Source organism: Coregonus clupeaformis, chromosome 3, assembly GCF_020615455.1.
Source record: "Coregonus clupeaformis isolate EN_2021a chromosome 3, ASM2061545v1, whole genome shotgun sequence".
In the NCBI taxonomy this organism is placed as follows: Eukaryota; Metazoa; Chordata; class Actinopteri; order Salmoniformes; family Salmonidae; genus Coregonus; species Coregonus clupeaformis.
In genome coordinates, this window is record NC_059194.1 from 40,633,067 (window position 1) to 40,651,034 (window position 17,968).

The window sequence follows — 17,968 nt, forward strand, 5'->3', positions numbered from 1 at the left end:
GTCAACACGCCAAGCAGATCATACGTGTCCGTGTCTAACGTTGTGGGTTAGTCCCGACAGCTTGAGCGAGTCTGTCGTCAACTTATTCAGCCAGTTAGTTAGCTAGAATAGTTAGCATACTAGCTAGCCATTGCTTTCTGCCAATGAAGAAACCCGTCCTCCCACGGCACGAACACACAGAGAGAGCCAAGCTAACGTTAACTAGTCACCCATGTCCCGAATTCCCTTGAACGACTCTGGCTACCAGTATGTAATACGGTGCAGTTGTCCTGTCCCCTTTGCAGAAAAGCATCCCCAAATAATGATTTTTTCGCCTCCATGCTTCACAGTTGGGATGGTGTTCTTGGGGTTGTACTCATCCTTCTTCTTCCTCCAAACACAGCGAGTGGAGTTTAGACCAAAAAGCTATATTTTTGTCTCATCAGACCACATGACCTTCTCCCATTCCTCCTCTGGATCATCCAGATGGTCATTGGCAAACTTCAGACGGGCCTGGATATGCGCTGGCTTGAGCAGGGGGACCTTGCGTGCGCTGCAGGATTTTAATCCATGACGGCGTAGTGTGTTACTAATGGTTTTCTTTGAGACTGTGGTCCCAGCTCTCTTCAGGTCATTGACCAGGTCCTGCCGTGTAGTTCTGGGCTGATCCCTCACCTTCCTCATGATCATTGATGCCCCACGAGGTGAGATCTTGCATGGAGCCCCAGACCGAGGATGATTGACCGTCATCTTGAACTTCTTCCATTTTCTAATAATTGCGCCAACAGTTGTTGCCTTCTCACCAAGCTGCTTGCCTATTGTCCTGTAGCCCATCCCAGCCTTGTGCAGGTCTACAATTTTATCCCTGATGTCCTTACACAGCTCTCTGGTCTTGGCCATTGTGGAGAGGTTGGAGTCTGTTTGATTGAGTGTGTGGACATGTGTCTTTTATACAGGTAATGAGTTCAAACAGGTGCAGTTAATACAGGTAATGAGTGGAGAACATGAGGGCTTCTTAAAGAAAAACTAACAGGTCTGTGAGAGCCGGAATTCTTACTGGTTGGTAGGTGATCAAATACTTATGTCATGCAATAAAATGCAAATTAATTACTTAAAAATCATACAATGTGATTTTCTGGATTTTTCCGTCTCTCACAGTTGAAGTGTACCTATGATAAAAATGACAGACCTCTACATGCTTTGTAAGTAGGAAAACCTGCAAAATCGGCAGTGTATCAAATACTTGTTCTCCCCACTGTATATATACACATCCTTTTTAAAAATATATTTTCCTTTGTTACTTTCCAACCCTACCACCCCTCCCCTAATTGGAGTAAACTAGTGAACAACAACGCTTAGGCCTCTACTTCCAGCTTATACATACTATATACATTTGATGGACACTGTCAATTTTTACAATAGTTATATTTTGTTTGTTTTTACTCCTGAACTTCCTCTACCCTCAACCTCTCCGATAATTTTCATGATCTCCATCCGGTTTGCTTCTATATGCCATATCTTTCAAACTGTGCTCTTTCACAAAGGTTCTCAACCTATAACCTATATACTTATTATGGACACAGTATGTTTTACATGAGTTATCTTGTTGTTACTAGTTGTTATTAGTCCGTGTAGAATAGTCAGTAGACGCATGCAACAACTAGGTATATTACTGGTTCATAGAGTATATTTTTTGCTCAGCACATTTGTTTGCAAGTAGATAATTTATATGATGGAATATTATATTGAGAAATTTTATGTTAATGACAGATGTTTTATAAATGTTATTTTAGAACGTTTACCATTAGTGTTGTTGGTAGCACTTAATTTACAGTAGTATTACAGCATATTGTGTTGCTTGTATGTCAAGTGCCAAATAGAGTAAATGGAGTACTATAAAATATATTGCCACCATATTTTAATATTTCATAACTAGAATAAAAATCAGAGGGCTGTGGTTTATATTGTGTGTGTGTGTTTCCAGGAAAGCTGACCCAGATAGTGTTTGGTCACCGTGACGTGGTGACGTGTCTGGCCAGGTCTGAGTCGTACATCGGAGGGGACTGCTACGTCCTGTCAGGCTCCAGAGACGCCACGCTGCTGCTCTGGTACTGGAACGGAAAACACAGCAGCATCGGAGAGAACCCCGGAAGTAAGTACACTTCCTATGCTAGGTGGAAAATATCCTACAGTAACAGGGAGAGTAAGTCTGCGTTTACACAGGCAGCCCAATTCTGATTTTTTTTTCTTCACTAATTGGTCTTTTGACCAATCAGATCAGCTCTTTTGCCAATAATTGGGCAAACAATCAGAATTGGGCTGCCTGTGTAAACGCAGCCTAGTATACCCCAATCAGAACCCTGCTAGTAAGTGCTGGGACATTCTTCTAACAGGCTGCAGCAACCTTGGGCTCCCGAGTGGCGCAGCGGTCACTGCATGTCAGTGCTAGAGGCGTCACTACAGACCCTGGTTCGATTCCAGGCTGCATCACAATCCGGCCGTGATCGGGAGTCCCAGAGGGCGGTGCACAATTGGCCCAGCGTCGTCTGGTTTTGGCCAGGGTGTCATTGTAAATAAGAATGTGTTCTTAACTGACTTGCCTAGTTAAATAAAGGTTAAATAAAATAAATAAAAACCTAGCCGTACCCTCCTCAATCCTCATATTAGATCACAATCAAATCATTACAGGGGTTCCACAAGCAGCGGACACCATTGAGGCAGGGTGGTGTGTGCGAGGTTTGTGATTTTCAAGTGCTCCCCCCCACCACACCCCATATCTCACACACACACACACTGTTGCCCAGAACCCTCTCTCTCAGAGACAGGTCTGACTGTATTTACGGCCCCAGTCTGTAAAGTAACATCTCGTTTCATCTGACCACACTAGGTCTCCTGCACACAGATTGGATTTCAGGGCACTGACTATTGTCAAGAAATGGGCTCTCGCTCTAATGTGTGTGTGTGAGAAAAAGTTAGTGTGTGTGCGCGCGCGCACGAACACACAGAGAGAGCATGTCGTCCCTCCATGTGTGTGTGAGTGAAAGTGAGAGTACGAGGGCCACTTAAAGACGATAAACGTGACGTGGGGGTCGCTGGTCACATGAAAGCCCACCGCCATCCATCTGATGTGGGGTTAGAACAGTCATGAAAAGTGAAAAACGTTGCCGTCGCGGGCCGCCCCTTCCAGCTCTTGCTCTTACCGTAACATATGGCATGGACCATGATGATCAAAGGACTAAACACACCGCACAGAGCAGTGAGCGTCACTGCCTCCATGGTGCTAATTTGGCTAGCTTAGAGACCCTTACATGCTGTTAAGTGCTCTGCTACAAATGGACTGCAATTTATGACAAATTGTGATTTGGTTAATAAGACACATCGGTTGTTGATCTGTTGATTTGAAAGACGGAACGTTAGACGGTGGTGTGTCTCTGACCTCATCTGGTGTTTTGGATGTGGATGTCGTAGTCTTTCCCACCACAAGTGGAATTTACCAAGAGGTGTTTCTAAAACTAAAATAAAGTAAAATAACATTATAGGCCTATGGGAAGTGGGCATGTTGCTGAAGTTACAAAATACAGACTTGTGTTTTTTTGTTATTTGGCTGATATTTTGTGATTTAGCAGTCAAGAAGTATTCCTTGTTTCTGAAGTGTAAATTACCATTGGCCCGCGTATTTGGTTAATTCTAAATTATATTAATCATTTGATTTATAATAAATTACCATATGAGGTTATTACGTCACACATGGATGATTACATCACTCTGAGTACAATCAGTAGAAATTTACATTTAATTTATAAAACATGCATACTGTGGGATGTTAATTTGTTCCAATAGATCAAAGAAGAAAATATGATTACATTCCACACACATTAAATGATGTGTGTGCCTTATGAATCCCCAATTCCACATTGGCTACTCATGACTTTAAGGTTGGCAGGTTTGATTGAATGGGGCGGTTGTCTTAGGTAGAGTAGGGTATCTGTGTCGATATGTACATTGTCATTCTCCTGCCTCAGCCAGTGCCAGTTTGCATGGTGTACAGTCTAGTAGTGAATCTAGTGTGTGTGTGTGTGTTTGTATAAAGTGTGTGTGTGTACAGTGCCTTCAGAAAGTATTCATACCCCTTGACTTATTCCACATTTTGTTGTTACAGCCTGAATACAAAATGGATTCAAAAAAATGTTTCTCACCCATCTACACGCAATACCTCATTGAGAAATTGACAAACATGTATTTAGAAACTAAATATAGAAATATCTAATTTACATAAGTATTTACACCCCTAAGTCAATACTTTGTAGAAGCACATTTGGCTGTGATTACAGCTGTGAGTCTTTCTGGGTAAGTCTCTAAGAGCTTTCCACACCTGGATTGTGCAACATTTTCTCATTGTTCTTTTCAGAATTCTTCAAGCTCTGTCAAATTGGTTGTCGATCATTGCCAGACAACCATTTTCCGGTCTTGCCATAGATTTTCAAGTAGATTTAAGTCAAAACTGTAACTCAGCCACTCAAGAACATTCAATGTCTTGGTAAGCAACTCCAGTGTATATTTGGCCTTGTGTTTTAGGTTATTGTCCTGCTGGAAGGTGAATTTTGTCTCCCAGTGTCTGGTGGAAAGCAGACTGAACCATGTTTTCCTCTAGGATTTTGCCTATCCATTCCAATTCATTTTTATCCTGAAAAACACCCCAGTCCTTAACAATTACAAGCATACCCATAACATGATGCAGCAACCACAATGCTTGAAAATATGGAGAGTGGTACTCAGTAATGTGTTGTATTAGTTTTGCCCCAAACATAATACTTTGTATTCACCTTCCGGAGACATTTGAAACCCCACCTCTTTAAGGAATACCTGGGATAGGATAAAGTAATCCTTCTAGCGGTTTCCTTCCTCTCCGGCAACTGAGTTAGGAAGGACACCTGTATCTTTTTATTTTTATTCACCAATAGGTGCCCTTATTTGCGAGGCATTGGAAAACCTCCTGGTCTTTGTGGTTGAATCGGTGTTTGAAATTCACTGCTCGACTGGGGGACCTTACAGATAATTGTATGTGTGGGGTAAAGAGATCGGGTAGTCATTTAAAAATCATGTTAAACACTATTATTGCACACAGAGTGAGCCCATGAAACTTATTGTGTGACTTGTTAAGCATTTTTACTCCTGAACTTATTTAGGCTTGCCATAACAAAGGGCTACTTATTGAATCAAGACATTTCAGCTTTTCATTTGTAAAAATGTTGATAAACATAATTCCACTTTGACATCATGGGGTATTGTAGGCCAGTGACAAACACATCTAAATGTAATCAATTTTAAATTCAGTCTGTAACACAACAAAATGTAGAAAAAGTCGAGGGGTGTGAATACTTTCTGAAGGAACTGTATCTGTATATGTGAATCTGTTATTCTTTGGCCTCAGCCTGAGCCAGCCTGCATGGTGTACAGAGTAGTTTGTGTGAATCAAGTCTGTGTCTGTCTCTGTGTCTGTCTCTGTGTCTGTCTATGTGTCTGTCTCTCTCTCTGTCTCTGTCCGTCTCTCTGTCCATCTCTCTGTCTGTCTCTTTCTCTGTGTCAGAGTGTGTGTGTGTGTGTGTGTGTGTGTGTGTGTGTGTGTGTGTGTGTGTGTGTGTGTGTGTGTGTGTGTGTGCGCATCTGTTATTCTGCAGCCTGCCTCAGCCAGAGTCTGCATGGTGCAGCAGTGAGTATTAGCAGCAGGACTTTAATCAGACCGGCCCACCACCACAATATGATGCTCCATTGCTCTAGACCGCAGCAGGGTCTGCTAACCACACACACACACACACACCAGAGATTCCTTTATTCTCCCGCCAAACACAGTGCTTTCAAGTTCAGCCCCCATACAAACACACACACACACACACAAACACACACGCTAGTTCCTGTTTAGCTGCTGGCTGACACAGATTAGCCTTCTCTGTGCCAAATGTGTCTGCAGTATCCAAATCGTACATTTGCACACACACACGCTACACACACACAACACATCTACACAATCAGTGCCCACTCCGTACACTCTTCTCTGTGTGAGTGAAGAGCAGTAGAGAGCATGCACAGTGGGAGGGGATTCTGCATACTATACTGACCTCTGGTGGCTCAATGGTAGAGCACACAGGCTTATGGGTCTTCTCCCACCACATTACTTTTTAATAAAGATACATTGAGGAAGTAGCCTCTAGATAATAATTCAGTGAACAACAGCTGAAATTATATATTTTTTCTCTCTCAGTAGCACACACACACACACATTTCTCTTTCCCCAGGTAAATGATACTCTTCTCAGTCTAACACACACACACACACACGTTAGCAGCGTTGGTTATATGTATTAGATTGTAATCAGATGTCTCCCTAATGCAAACCAAATGGTGGCGAGCAGCTCAAAGGTTAAACGATACACCAATGTATCAGTTTTATTGATCTTCCGCGGGCAAAATCCGACATCACGCTTTAATCCTCGCCGTTGTAGGGCATAAATCAGCGTTTTTGACGTTTAGGATGTTTGCCAGTTAACTTAATGAAATCTATACATGGAGAGGTCATGACCTGTTGGCCTGTTGTGGCCACGGTATCAGCCTGGTGGAACGAAGTTGGAAAGTCATCAGGGAGGCTGGCAGACACACACACAGAGTCATCAGGGTGCCTGCCTGGGCCTTTAAAAGCCGTTAAAATATTTCACTGGAATGAACTTAAAGGGGTTGTCCATCATACCAGGAGCCTTTTTACTTTGCAAGGGAGGTCAGTGGAGGTATGGAACTTCCGGAACTTTCTGCCTTTACTTTACTGTGTTTAGGGTTACTAACCACCAAGCTGAAGGCAGTTAGTGTATCGGAGGAGTCTGCACTAATGAAAGATTTACACACGTTGTGTTTTTACTCCCGAAAGTTCAAGAGTCAATAATTTATGTGTATTGAGTTAAACTTTCCAAGTCTAATTCAATTAGGGAGTGAAGTTGTTAAATGTGCAGTCAAAATACTCAAATGTATACGAACGCTTGTTGGTTTGCACAATAGCTACATAGTGGGAAAATGGGTAGTGAAAGAGGCACATCAATGGTTAACCTTGTCAGCTGTCTGGCTACAACATAATTCCTCAGAACGTGCTATTCCAGTCCTCAGGGATCAGCAAAGTTGGTGGCTCCCATGTAAAACAATTTGGTATTTAACAACCATGTCCATTCTAGCTTTTCCATTTCTATGACTTCCTTCTTGAAGTGCTGTCTGTCTGTCTGTCTCCTGCTGTAGTTGAACTTGACCCTGTCCTCTCCTCTGTTTGAGAAGACCCAGGGCACCGTGTGAGACGTGGCATTAGGAACGCCCTCTGTCTGATAGTGAACTCCTAATGAACTGCAGTGTGGTACTGACTGTGGGACAGTGCTTTAGCAGCTTTACTATGACCTCTGACCTCTCACCCCACATCAAAGGGAGCAGGGGTCAGCTGGGACCCCCTGTTAAACACCAATATTATCAGTGCAGCAACCTGGCTCCTGTAAAGCACCACAAAGTGGCAGGCAGACTTTACTATCCCTCAGAGAGAGGGAGAGATGGAGGGAGGGAGGGAGGGAGGGAGGGAGGGAGGGAGGAAGGGTGAGGGGGGGTAAGGTCTGACTCTTTCTTCTCTGTCTCCTCTGCATTGGCTGTATCTACTTAACAAGAGTCATCACTGACTGATGTAGTGGTCAACATTGTGGTATATCCAACAGTAGGCAGTACCAGTATTGGCAGGAGAGGTGGTGTTGATTGGTTGGAGCTAACCCAGGGCAGAACACTTGTTTGGGCTCTGTCTCTGACGGCTCAGCCCAACGCATGTGAATGATGGGCTGTTCTTTTTGGCACGTCTCTCTCTCTTTTCTTCTCTTCTCTCTCTTCTCCTCTCCTCCGTCGCATTTCCTAAAGGACGGTATCAGAGCCCAGTCTCTTGTCTGGAGGCATCTGGAGGTGGTTAGGTTCTTCTGGGGGAGTACAGTGTGTTAAAGGAAGAGGGAGACTGTTAGTGACAAGTGTTGGAGAGAGAGTGGAGATGCTATCACTGGAGTCCTGCCTGTTTGCTGAGGGGTGGGTGAGTAGGTAGGTGGGGGGGGGGGGGGGGGGGGGAGTTGGGAGTGTGTGTTTTGGTCTGGGTCTCTCTGATGAAGAATAATTATATTATTATAGAATAGTAGTCTTCTCCTTGTTTTGGCAGCTACTATGCTCTTGTTCCAGTGAGTCCACCACATAGCCGCCCACTCTTAAATAAGGACCAGTTCTCTCACCCACCCACACACCCAGTGGCTACAACCACTGACAGTCATGATGAGAGCTCATCAGAATCACTCTGCCCCTTCACATTGTTTTATAGCCGGAGCACACACTCTGACAATATCGTGCCATTCATTTCTGAAGATTCATTTCTATGTGGTGAAATGTATGGTCTTAGAGTGGGTCTACCACCAAGCATCACATTCTGAGACGTTATGACTTATAGAACAATTATTGTGTGGATTTACCGCCCTCCAGTGGCTATAAAATGAACATGCCCACACCTGATTTCCATTGGCTAATGTGCGTTTGTGTGTTATTCCCCAGCTGAGTTTGTGACGCCCAGAGCCATCCTGACGGGTCATGACTGTGAGGTGACCTGCGCCAGTGTGTGTGCCGAGCTGGGACTGGTTATCAGTGGCTGCAAAGGTTAGTATGTGTGTGGATCAACCAAGGCATCAAAGTAACTTAGATCTTGGTCAGACTGATAATATGAATGTCAGAACAGTGAACCCTTTCAATACTGAACAAACTCATATTGTCAATATAGACAGTTCTGTAAATCGCTTTGGATTTAAAAGAAGGAGAAATTACCCTATTATAATTGTATTATTATGAAAACCCTTGAGTGAATCAGTGGAAATCAGAGCCTAGTTAGTAACTTCTATATTCCTCCACTCACAGAGGGCCCGTGTCTGATCCATTCCATGAATGGGGACCTGCTGCGGACCCTGGAGGGCCCGGGGGGCTGCGTGCAGCCCCGTCTCATCCAGTCCTCTACAGAGGGCCACGCCGTAGTCTATTACGACAAGGGACACTTCTGCTTCTTCTCCATCAACGGAAAGCTGCTGGGACACATGGAGGTGGAGGAGAACATCAGGGTAAAGTAACCCACTGATATAGAGGGACAAAGTTATTTCATTAAGCTTGGAACTGTTTTAATGTTTTGTTGGAAAGCCTAGTGTACACACGTTTTGACCTTCATCAAGTAACTCCACATGAGGTGCTTAGTTCTAGACAAAGAATGGAGTTGGCTGCCTCTCTCTGTCCTGTTCTACTGGTCTGGGAGAGTATCTGTGCTTCATCATGACAGTGGTCTGCTCTCTGAAGTCCAGCTCTGCGGTCTGAGGCCTGTCTGCCTCAGGCAATACACGTCTAGAAACCCCTCACGCACACACACATGCATGCACACACACATGCGTGCACACACACACACACTTCTAGCCTAGGAAGTGCCAGGTCAAAGGCTCTTTCCTTCCATTTCTCCTCCAACCTCTCCTCTCCTCCAGTCCAGACAAGTCTCTTTGATCCTGGGCTCCCATGTCGAGTCCTATCAGGTCTTAGTGCTGGTTCAACATAGCAGGAGGGTCGGACATTCTCCCAGTCCTAGCCCCATTAACAACCCTCAGGCACCACACGACACATTCCCACATTTCACATTTCCTGCCTCACGGCTACGGTGTCACAAAATGGCCGCCACTCTTTGGCCAGTTTCCCTTTCCCCCTGTTTCCGATGGGCCTGGGAAATGTAACCCAGTCCCTCTTAGACACACCTGCTTCCCATTTGAGCCAGCTGTACTCTCCCCCTGTCACAGTCATAGTCACAGCCATAGCCCCAGGACCTAGGCTGATTACTGAGCTATATAAATACATACATCCCCCATTTGTTTCCAATAAACAGACTGCATCAGAATTCATTGGCAGAGCAAGTCTGGTGTTGAGTTGATATTCATTGTATTGAAATCACATGCTGCTGAATAGGAAAGGTTAGAAACAGGAACAGGGATGACCTTAGTTTTCTACTGTAGTGTTTCAGATTCAGATTCAACTGAAGATCCAGGCTCTGTCGACCGGGAGACCCATGGGGCGGCGCACAATTGGCCCAGCGTCGTCCAGGGTAGGGGAGGGAATGGCCGGCAGGGATGTAGCATGGCGTTTGCAACGCCAGGGTTGTGGGTTCGATTCCCACGGGGGGCCAGTATGAAAAATAAAATAAAAATAATGTATGCACTCACTAACTGTAAGTCGCTCTGGATAAGAGTGTCTGCTAAATGACTAAAATGTCAAATGTAAGATTAGGTTGGTGAGATGCAGATCAAATTATCCTCGAAATATCCTTCATCAGATTAATTTTCAGTTTTATCCACCTCTATTTTGGTAACTACAACCGTTTTGCCAATAGCGTAGGAAGTTTCCTTTTTTCATGTATATAAACTGTTATTTATCAAAACCACAACGACTCTGATAGAGAGTTAGTTGCTGTCTTATTCAACACAGTTTGGAGGTTTTGCCAGGTCTCCATAGTGTACTCCCCCATCCCGTCTTTTTCATGTACATAAACCGTTAGCCATTCCTGGTCCGTTTTGCGTCTCTCCTCTGCTGTGTGTTGTAAATTCCATGCCACGTCAGACAGAATCAGGGGAGTCTTAACATCTCAGGGTAGCTCTGTGAGAGCAGCTGGCCCCCTGGTCTCAGTATGAGGCCTGGACGTGGTGTTTAATGCACTGCACTAGACACCAGTATCAATCTTCAGCTAGCGCTGCGTCCCACCACACAGCATGACTCCGGGATAAATAAATGTTTGTCCTGGCCCAAGGTGTCCCCTTACAGTAGTCTTATGCCAAACTGTGTGTTGGTGTGTGTTTGTATGTGTGTATGTACATTTTTCTGTGTGTGGGTGCACAAGTGCTTATGTGTGCATGCGGCGTGAATGCGACTGTGTGTGCGTGTGTTTTTGTGTGACTGTGTATGTTAATAACTGGAGCCTGTTTTTTTATTGGTATTTATTATGGATCCCCATTAGGTCCTGCCAAACAAATTAAGACAAAAATAAAATGAAACATTATTACATCACTACATATCTACAATACAACATTTATAATACCACCGTACATACAGTACGTGTGTGTAGAGTGAGTGTTCTGGCGTGTGTGTGCGTATGCCTGTGTGTGTGTGTGTGTGTGTGTGTGTGTCTCTTCATAGTCTGCATTGTTCCATAAGGTGTAGTTTTATGTTTATGTTATTGCTTGCATGAGTTACTTGATGTGGAATAGAGTTCCATGTAGTCATGGCTCTGTGTAGTACTGTGCGTTTTCCTGAGTCCATTTTGGGCTTGGGGACTGTGAAGAGTCCCCTGGTGGCATGTAATAATAAATAATAATAATATGCCATTTAGCAGACGCTTTTATCCAAAGCGACTTACAGTCTTGCGTGCATATTATTATTTTTTTTTGTGTATGGGTGGTCCCGGGGATCGAACCCACTACCTTGGCGTTACAAGCGCCGTGCTCTACCAGCTGAGCTACAGAGGACCACATGTCTTGTGGGGTATGCATGGGTGTCTGAGCTGTGTGCTAGTCGTTTGAACAGACAGCTCGGTGCTTTCAACATCTCAATAACTCTCACTAAGGCAAGTAGTGATGCAGCCAATCTTTCGTACTCTTTGAGCCAGGAGAGATTAACATGCATGTCATTGATGTTAGCTCTCAGTGTACATTTAAGGGCCAGACGTGCTGCTCTGTTCTGGGCCAGCTGTAATTTGCCTATGTCCCTTTTTGTGGCACTTGACCATATGACTGGGCAGTAGTCCAGGTGCGACAAAACTAGGGCCTGTAGGACTTTTGTTGATAGCAATGTAAAGAAAGCAGAGCAGCGCTTTATTACGGAGAGACCTCTCCCCATCTTAGCTACCGTTGCATCAATATGTTTTGACCATGACCGTTTACAAACCAGGGTTACACCAAGCAGTTTAGTCTCCTCAACTTGCTCAATTTCCACATCATTCATTACAAGATTTAGTTGAGGTTTAGGGTTTAGTGAATGATTTGTCCCAAATACAATGCTTTTAGTTTTTGAAATATTTAGGACTAGCTTATTACTGCATCTCTTTGTTAAATGTTGCAGTGATTTCACTTGCTGTGGTAGCCGACGTGTAGAATGTTGAGTCATCAGCATATATAGACACACAGGCTTTACTCAGAGCCAGTGGCAGGTCATTAGTAAAGTCATTATAAAAAGTAAGGGGCCTAGACAGCTGCCCTGGGGAATGCCCCAACTGTAGCTCAGTTGGTAGAGCATGGCGCTTGCAACGCCAGGGTTGTGGGTTCGTTTCCCACGGGGTGCCAGTATGAAAATGTATGCCCTCACTAACTGTAAGTCGCTCTGGATAAGAGTGTCTGCTAAATTACTAAAATGTAAATGTAAAATGTAAATGTAAATGCCCGACTCTACCTGGATTATGTTGGAGAAGCTTACATTAAGAAACACCCGCTGTGTTCTGTTAGACAGATAACTCTCGATCCACGCTATAGCAGGGGATGTAAAGCCATAATACAGCAGCAGATTATGATGAATAATCATTTTTCCCATTTAGAAATGGGCCTAGTTGCATTGGAGGGCAAAGAGAGTTGGAACTCTCAGCAACAGCCTCTCTCCTAGCTGGTTCTCTGACAGCAGATTCATCCAACATAGTTGAGTTGAGGCCATGCAGAATGGATTACAGTCTTACCCCCACTAATATAACTCAGACAGTGTAAGTAACCATTCTAGCAGATTGTGTTCACTGTCTACTCTGTGTGCATGTAACTGCTAGAATGAACAGCACCATAAATTCAGCTTTACCTTTGGCAGACGACGCAGAATCCCACCTAACCCTTCACATTCCCCTTCGCCCTTCACATTCCCCTTCGCTCACCCTAAAAAGCAGGAAATATGGGTGTTAAAATGAGCATGTGGTTCTATAATGGTTCGCCCTGGCATCATGGCCAGGCTCTGAAGTCATCCTTCAGATACCTGAGTCACGTCGGCCATATTGGCTCCTGTGGAGACGGCGGCCATCTTGTTTGGCCTCCCAGTCGCAGAGTGGCTGATTTATTCTGTCTGGGAACAGCCTCCTACCTGGGTTTGGCTGAGTCGTCTGCCAGGTCTCCAACCCCCCACCAGCACACAGTGGGTTATATACTAGGCCTAGCCATAGTAGGCTACGTCAACACCATAGAAGGCTACGTCAACACCATAGTACATCAACAGTGCCAAAGGCTGGATTGAGTAACACTGACTTCACACGGTCTAAATGGAGGAACAATTGCCACAGAAAGAGAGTAACTGTCAAGTTAGTTCATGCTTATGAGTTGAGGTCATGAATCAGAACAAGTTCAGTTTGGCACTGCTGCCACTAGTTCTGTGAATGTAATGTGGGCCATTCCTCAAATACTGAGAGCCACTTTGGCAAACAATATCTTAACTACATGCTCCTTTATTGAGTTATTCCTAAATGATGTTGATCTAAATCTCTGTTTTCTTAATCAATAGTGTCAGATTAACTCACATAAATTGCTATGTGGCTTTATATGGCAAGATAAAGGACGCAATTATACAGATATCAGACACACAGCAAACAAATCTAAACAGAATGTCATCCCCCCACCCCTCCCTCCCCCGATCACCCCACAGCCATGCTCCATTCCCAGACTTCTTTCCCAGTCCTCTTGGATGGCGATCTAACAAAGTGCTTTGGAAAGACTGATCCCTCAGTCCCGTTGCCAGTGTGAGTGTGTATGTGTGAGTGTGTGTGCCTGAGTGAGTGTGTGGCTCGTGTGTATGCAAGTGCACTCGAGTGTGTGTGAGAATGAGTCAGGGCATTAGTTCAGACTGCCAGGTCTTCTGATACTGCAGTTTACTGTTAGCAGTGGCCCGTTCACTGCACATCTTCCATGTGGCTCATAAGAATAGGCCAAAGGTTGTCTCTCTGTCTGTACTGTATATCTGCAACCAATTATCACTTCAACTCCATTGGGAGCAGTCAGGCTAGCTAGAGTGTTCTTTGACTTATAGGGTAGACATTTTCCCCTGTTTTGAATGTGCAACTACTGTCGTTGTTAAACATTTTTATTGTTAAATTATCCACTATATTTGTTTTAGTGGTGGTATAAACATCTAACACAACTTTTGATTGATTTGAGTTGGTATCATAAAAGCAGCTAAACTGATTGCCAGGAATGTGACAAGTTGTGTTAAGTTCAAAATGAAGTTGAATTCATTAGAAATATTTTGCATATAAAATATACAGTCAGGTCCAACATTATTGGCACCCTTGAGAAAGATTAGCAAAAAAGACCTTAACATAAATTCAAATAATGAGCTATATTGTATGCTCATCAAAATGGGGAAATGATATAATGTTATACTAATGCAAGTATAGAGCATGTGGCTCTGTAATGGTTCTCTGGCATCTTGGCTCTGAAGTCATCCTTCAGATACCTGAGTCATGTCCACCACCTTGGCTCCTGTGGCCATTTTGTTTGGCCTCCCAGTCACAGTGGCAGATTTATTCTGTCTGGGAACAGCCTCCTACCTGAGTCGTCTGCCAGGTGTCCAACCCCCCACCAGCACACAATGGGTTATGTACTAGGCCTAGCCATAGTAGGCTACATCAACACCGTAGAAGGCTATATCAATTTCCCAACATTTAGAATGAGTAAATACGGTCTTTGTTCATGCTTATGAGTTGAGGTCATGAATCAGAAAAAGTTCAGTGTGTGTGTGTGTGTGCGTGGGTGTTTTGATTGTTCAATTATCCATTATATTTGTTCTAGTGGTGGTATCAAATGTAATCAAATCTAATTTTGTCACATGCGCCGAATACAACAGGTGTAGACCTTACAGTGAAATGCTTACTTACAAGCCCTTAACCAACAGTTTTAAGAAAAATAAGTGTTAAGTAAAAAATAGATTAAAATAAATAATAATAATAATAATAATTAAAGAGTAGCTGGAAAATAACAGTAGCGAGGCTATATACAGGGAGTACCGGTACAGAGTCAATGTGCGGGGGCACCGGTTAGTCGAGGTAATTGAGGTAATATGTACACTACCGGTCAAAAGTTTTAGAACACCTACTCATTCAAGGGTTTTTCTTGATTTGTTTACTATTTTCTACATTGTAGAATAATAGTGAAGACATCAAAACTATGAAATAACACATATAGAATCATGTAGTAAACAAAAAAGTCTTAAACCCCCCAAAAACAAAAAAAGTAAATAACCACCTTTTGCCTTGATGACAGCTTTGCACACTCTTGGCATTCTCTCAACCAGCTTCATGAGGTAGTCACCTGGAATGCATTTCAATTAACAGGTGTGCCTTCTTAAAAGTTAATTTGTGGAATTTCTTTCCTTCTTAATGCGTTTGAGCCAATCAGTTGTATTGTGACAAGGTAGGGGGGGTATACAGAAGATAGCCCTATTTGGTAAAAGACCAAGTCCAAATTATGGCAAGAACAGCTCAAAAAGCAAAGGGAAACAACAGTCCATCATTACTTTAAGACAGGTCAGTCAATATGGAACATTTCAAGAACTTTGAAAGTTTCTTCAAGTGTAGTCGCAAAAACCATCAAGCACTATGATGAAACTGGCTCTCATGAGGACCGCCACAGGAATGGAGGACCCAGAGTTACCTCTGCTACAGAGGATAAGAGTTACCAGCCTAAGAAATTCATTAGAGTTACCAGTCTCAGAAATTGCAGCCCAAATAAATGCTTCACAGAGCTCAAGTAACAGACACATCTCAACATCAACTGTTCAGAGGAGACTGTGAGAATCAGGCCTTCATGGTCGAATTACTGCAAAGAAACCTCTACTAAAGGACACCAATAAGAAGAAGAGACTTGCTTGGGCCAAGAAACACGAGCAATGGACATTAGACCGATGGAAATTTGTCCTTTGGTCTGGAATCCAAGTTGGAGATTTTTGGTTCCAACCGCTGTGTCTTTGTGAGACGCAGTGTGGGTGAATGGATGATCTCCACGTGTATTTCCCACCGTAAAGCATGGAGGAGGAGGTGTTATGTTGTGGGGGTGCTTTGCTGGTGACACTGTCTGTGATTTATTTAGAATTCAACGCACACTTAACCAGCATGACTACCACCGCATTCTGCAGCGATACGCCATCCCATCTGGTTTGGGCTTAGTGGGACTATCATTTGTTTTTCAACAGGACAATGACCCAACACACCTCGAGGCTGTGTAAGGGCTATTTTACCAAGAAGGAGAGTGATGGAGCGCTGCATCAGATGACCTGGCCTCCACAATCCCCCGACCTCAACCAAATTGAGATGGTTTGGGATCAGTCGGACCGCAGAGTGAAGGAAAAGCAGCCAACAAGTGCTCAGCTATGTGGGAACTCCTTCAAAGGGTGGCTATTTGAAGAATCTCAAATATAAAATATATTTTGATTTCTTTAACATTTTTTTGGTTACTACATGATTCCATATGTGTTATTTCATAGTTTTGATGTCTTCACTATTATTCTACCATGTAGAAAATAGTAAAAGTAAAGAAAAACCCTTGAATAAGTAGGTGTACATATTACCTCAATTCCCTCGACTAACCTGTGCCCCCGCACATTGACTCTGTACCGGTACCCCCTGTATATAGCCTCGCTACTGTTATTTTACAGCTACTCTTTAATTATTTGTTATTTCTTTTTATTATTTATTCATCAATTTTTTACTTAACACTTATTTTTCTTTAAACTGATGGTTAAGGGCTTGTAAGTAAGCATTTGATAGATTAATTATTAATGACTAATTATTACACCCTGAAACTGTGTGTAATGTGTTAGAAATGTGTGAGTGTAGGACCAGTAAAGGCTATGGCATTGAGCCACTATTTAGCAATGTGAGTAAGAGTTAGGCCAGACAACAAAGGCAACTGATAACTGAGGAATTTAGGGAGTAGAGAAACTGTTATGAAAACATGGTGCAGAATATTGTGAGAACGGCAATAACTGAGTAATGCAGGGAGTAGGCTATGATGAGTGTGTGTATGCATGTGTGTGTGTATGTATGTGTGTATGCATGTGTGTATATGTGTGTGTGTGAACTGATTTGTCTTCTGAGTGGTGCAGTGGTCTAAGGCACTGCATCGCAGTGCTAACTGTGCCACTAGAGATCCTGGTTCGAATCCAGGCTCTGTCGCAGCCGGCCGCGACCGGGACACTCATGGGCGGCGCACAATTGGCCCAGCGTCGTCCAGGGTAGGGGAGGGAATGGCCGGCAGGGATGTAGCTCAGTTGATAGAGCATGGCGTTTGCAACGCCAGGGTTGTGGGTTTGATTCCCACGGGGGGCCAGTATAAAAAAAATATATATATATATATGTATTCACTAACTGTAAGTCGCTTTGGATAAGAGCGTCTGCTAAAATGACTAAAATGTAAATGTAAAATGAGAGCAGTTTTAAAGTGGAAAACTACAGCCCGCCTACAGAGGGGAGGGATTTTTTTGTATGACGTATGAGTATAAAAGATGGACTCGGAAATTGTGATGGCAGAATTCTCAATGAATAAATCTCTGACTATGCAGATCGAGACTGTCCGTTACTTAAATCCCAAAAGACTTACAACCTTTTGGGAGACGCACAGAGACACTGAAATAGTTTGTTAAATAATTCACATAACAGCATTTCACTGTAGGTCTACACCTGTTGTATTCGGCGCATGTGACAAATAAAATTAGATTTGATTAGATTTGATACCACCACTAGAACAAATATAATGGATAATTGAACAATCAAAACACCCACGCACACACACACTCGAGCACACACACACTGAACTTTTTCTGATTCATGACCTCAACTCATAAGCATGAACAAAGACAGTATTTGCTCATTCTAAATGGGGGGAAATTGACATAGCCTTCTACGGTGTTGACGTAGCCTACTA

At 43.4% G+C, this 17,968-nt stretch overlaps 1 protein-coding gene across 5 annotated transcripts in view; it reads left to right on the top strand.

Moving 5' to 3' along the window:
* lrba (LPS responsive beige-like anchor protein) overlaps positions 1-17,968 on the top strand; it is a 290,109-nt gene that overhangs the window by 268,040 nt on the left and 4,101 nt on the right. For all 5 annotated transcript variants that reach the window (XM_045208535.1, XM_045208534.1, XM_045208539.1 and 2 more), the window contains 3 exons: positions 1,964-2,131; positions 8,574-8,675; positions 8,931-9,127. In XM_045208535.1, the coding sequence (XP_045064470.1) occupies positions 1,964-2,131; positions 8,574-8,675; positions 8,931-9,127 (467 nt within the window). The remainder of the gene's footprint in view (positions 1-1,963; positions 2,132-8,573; positions 8,676-8,930; positions 9,128-17,968) is intronic.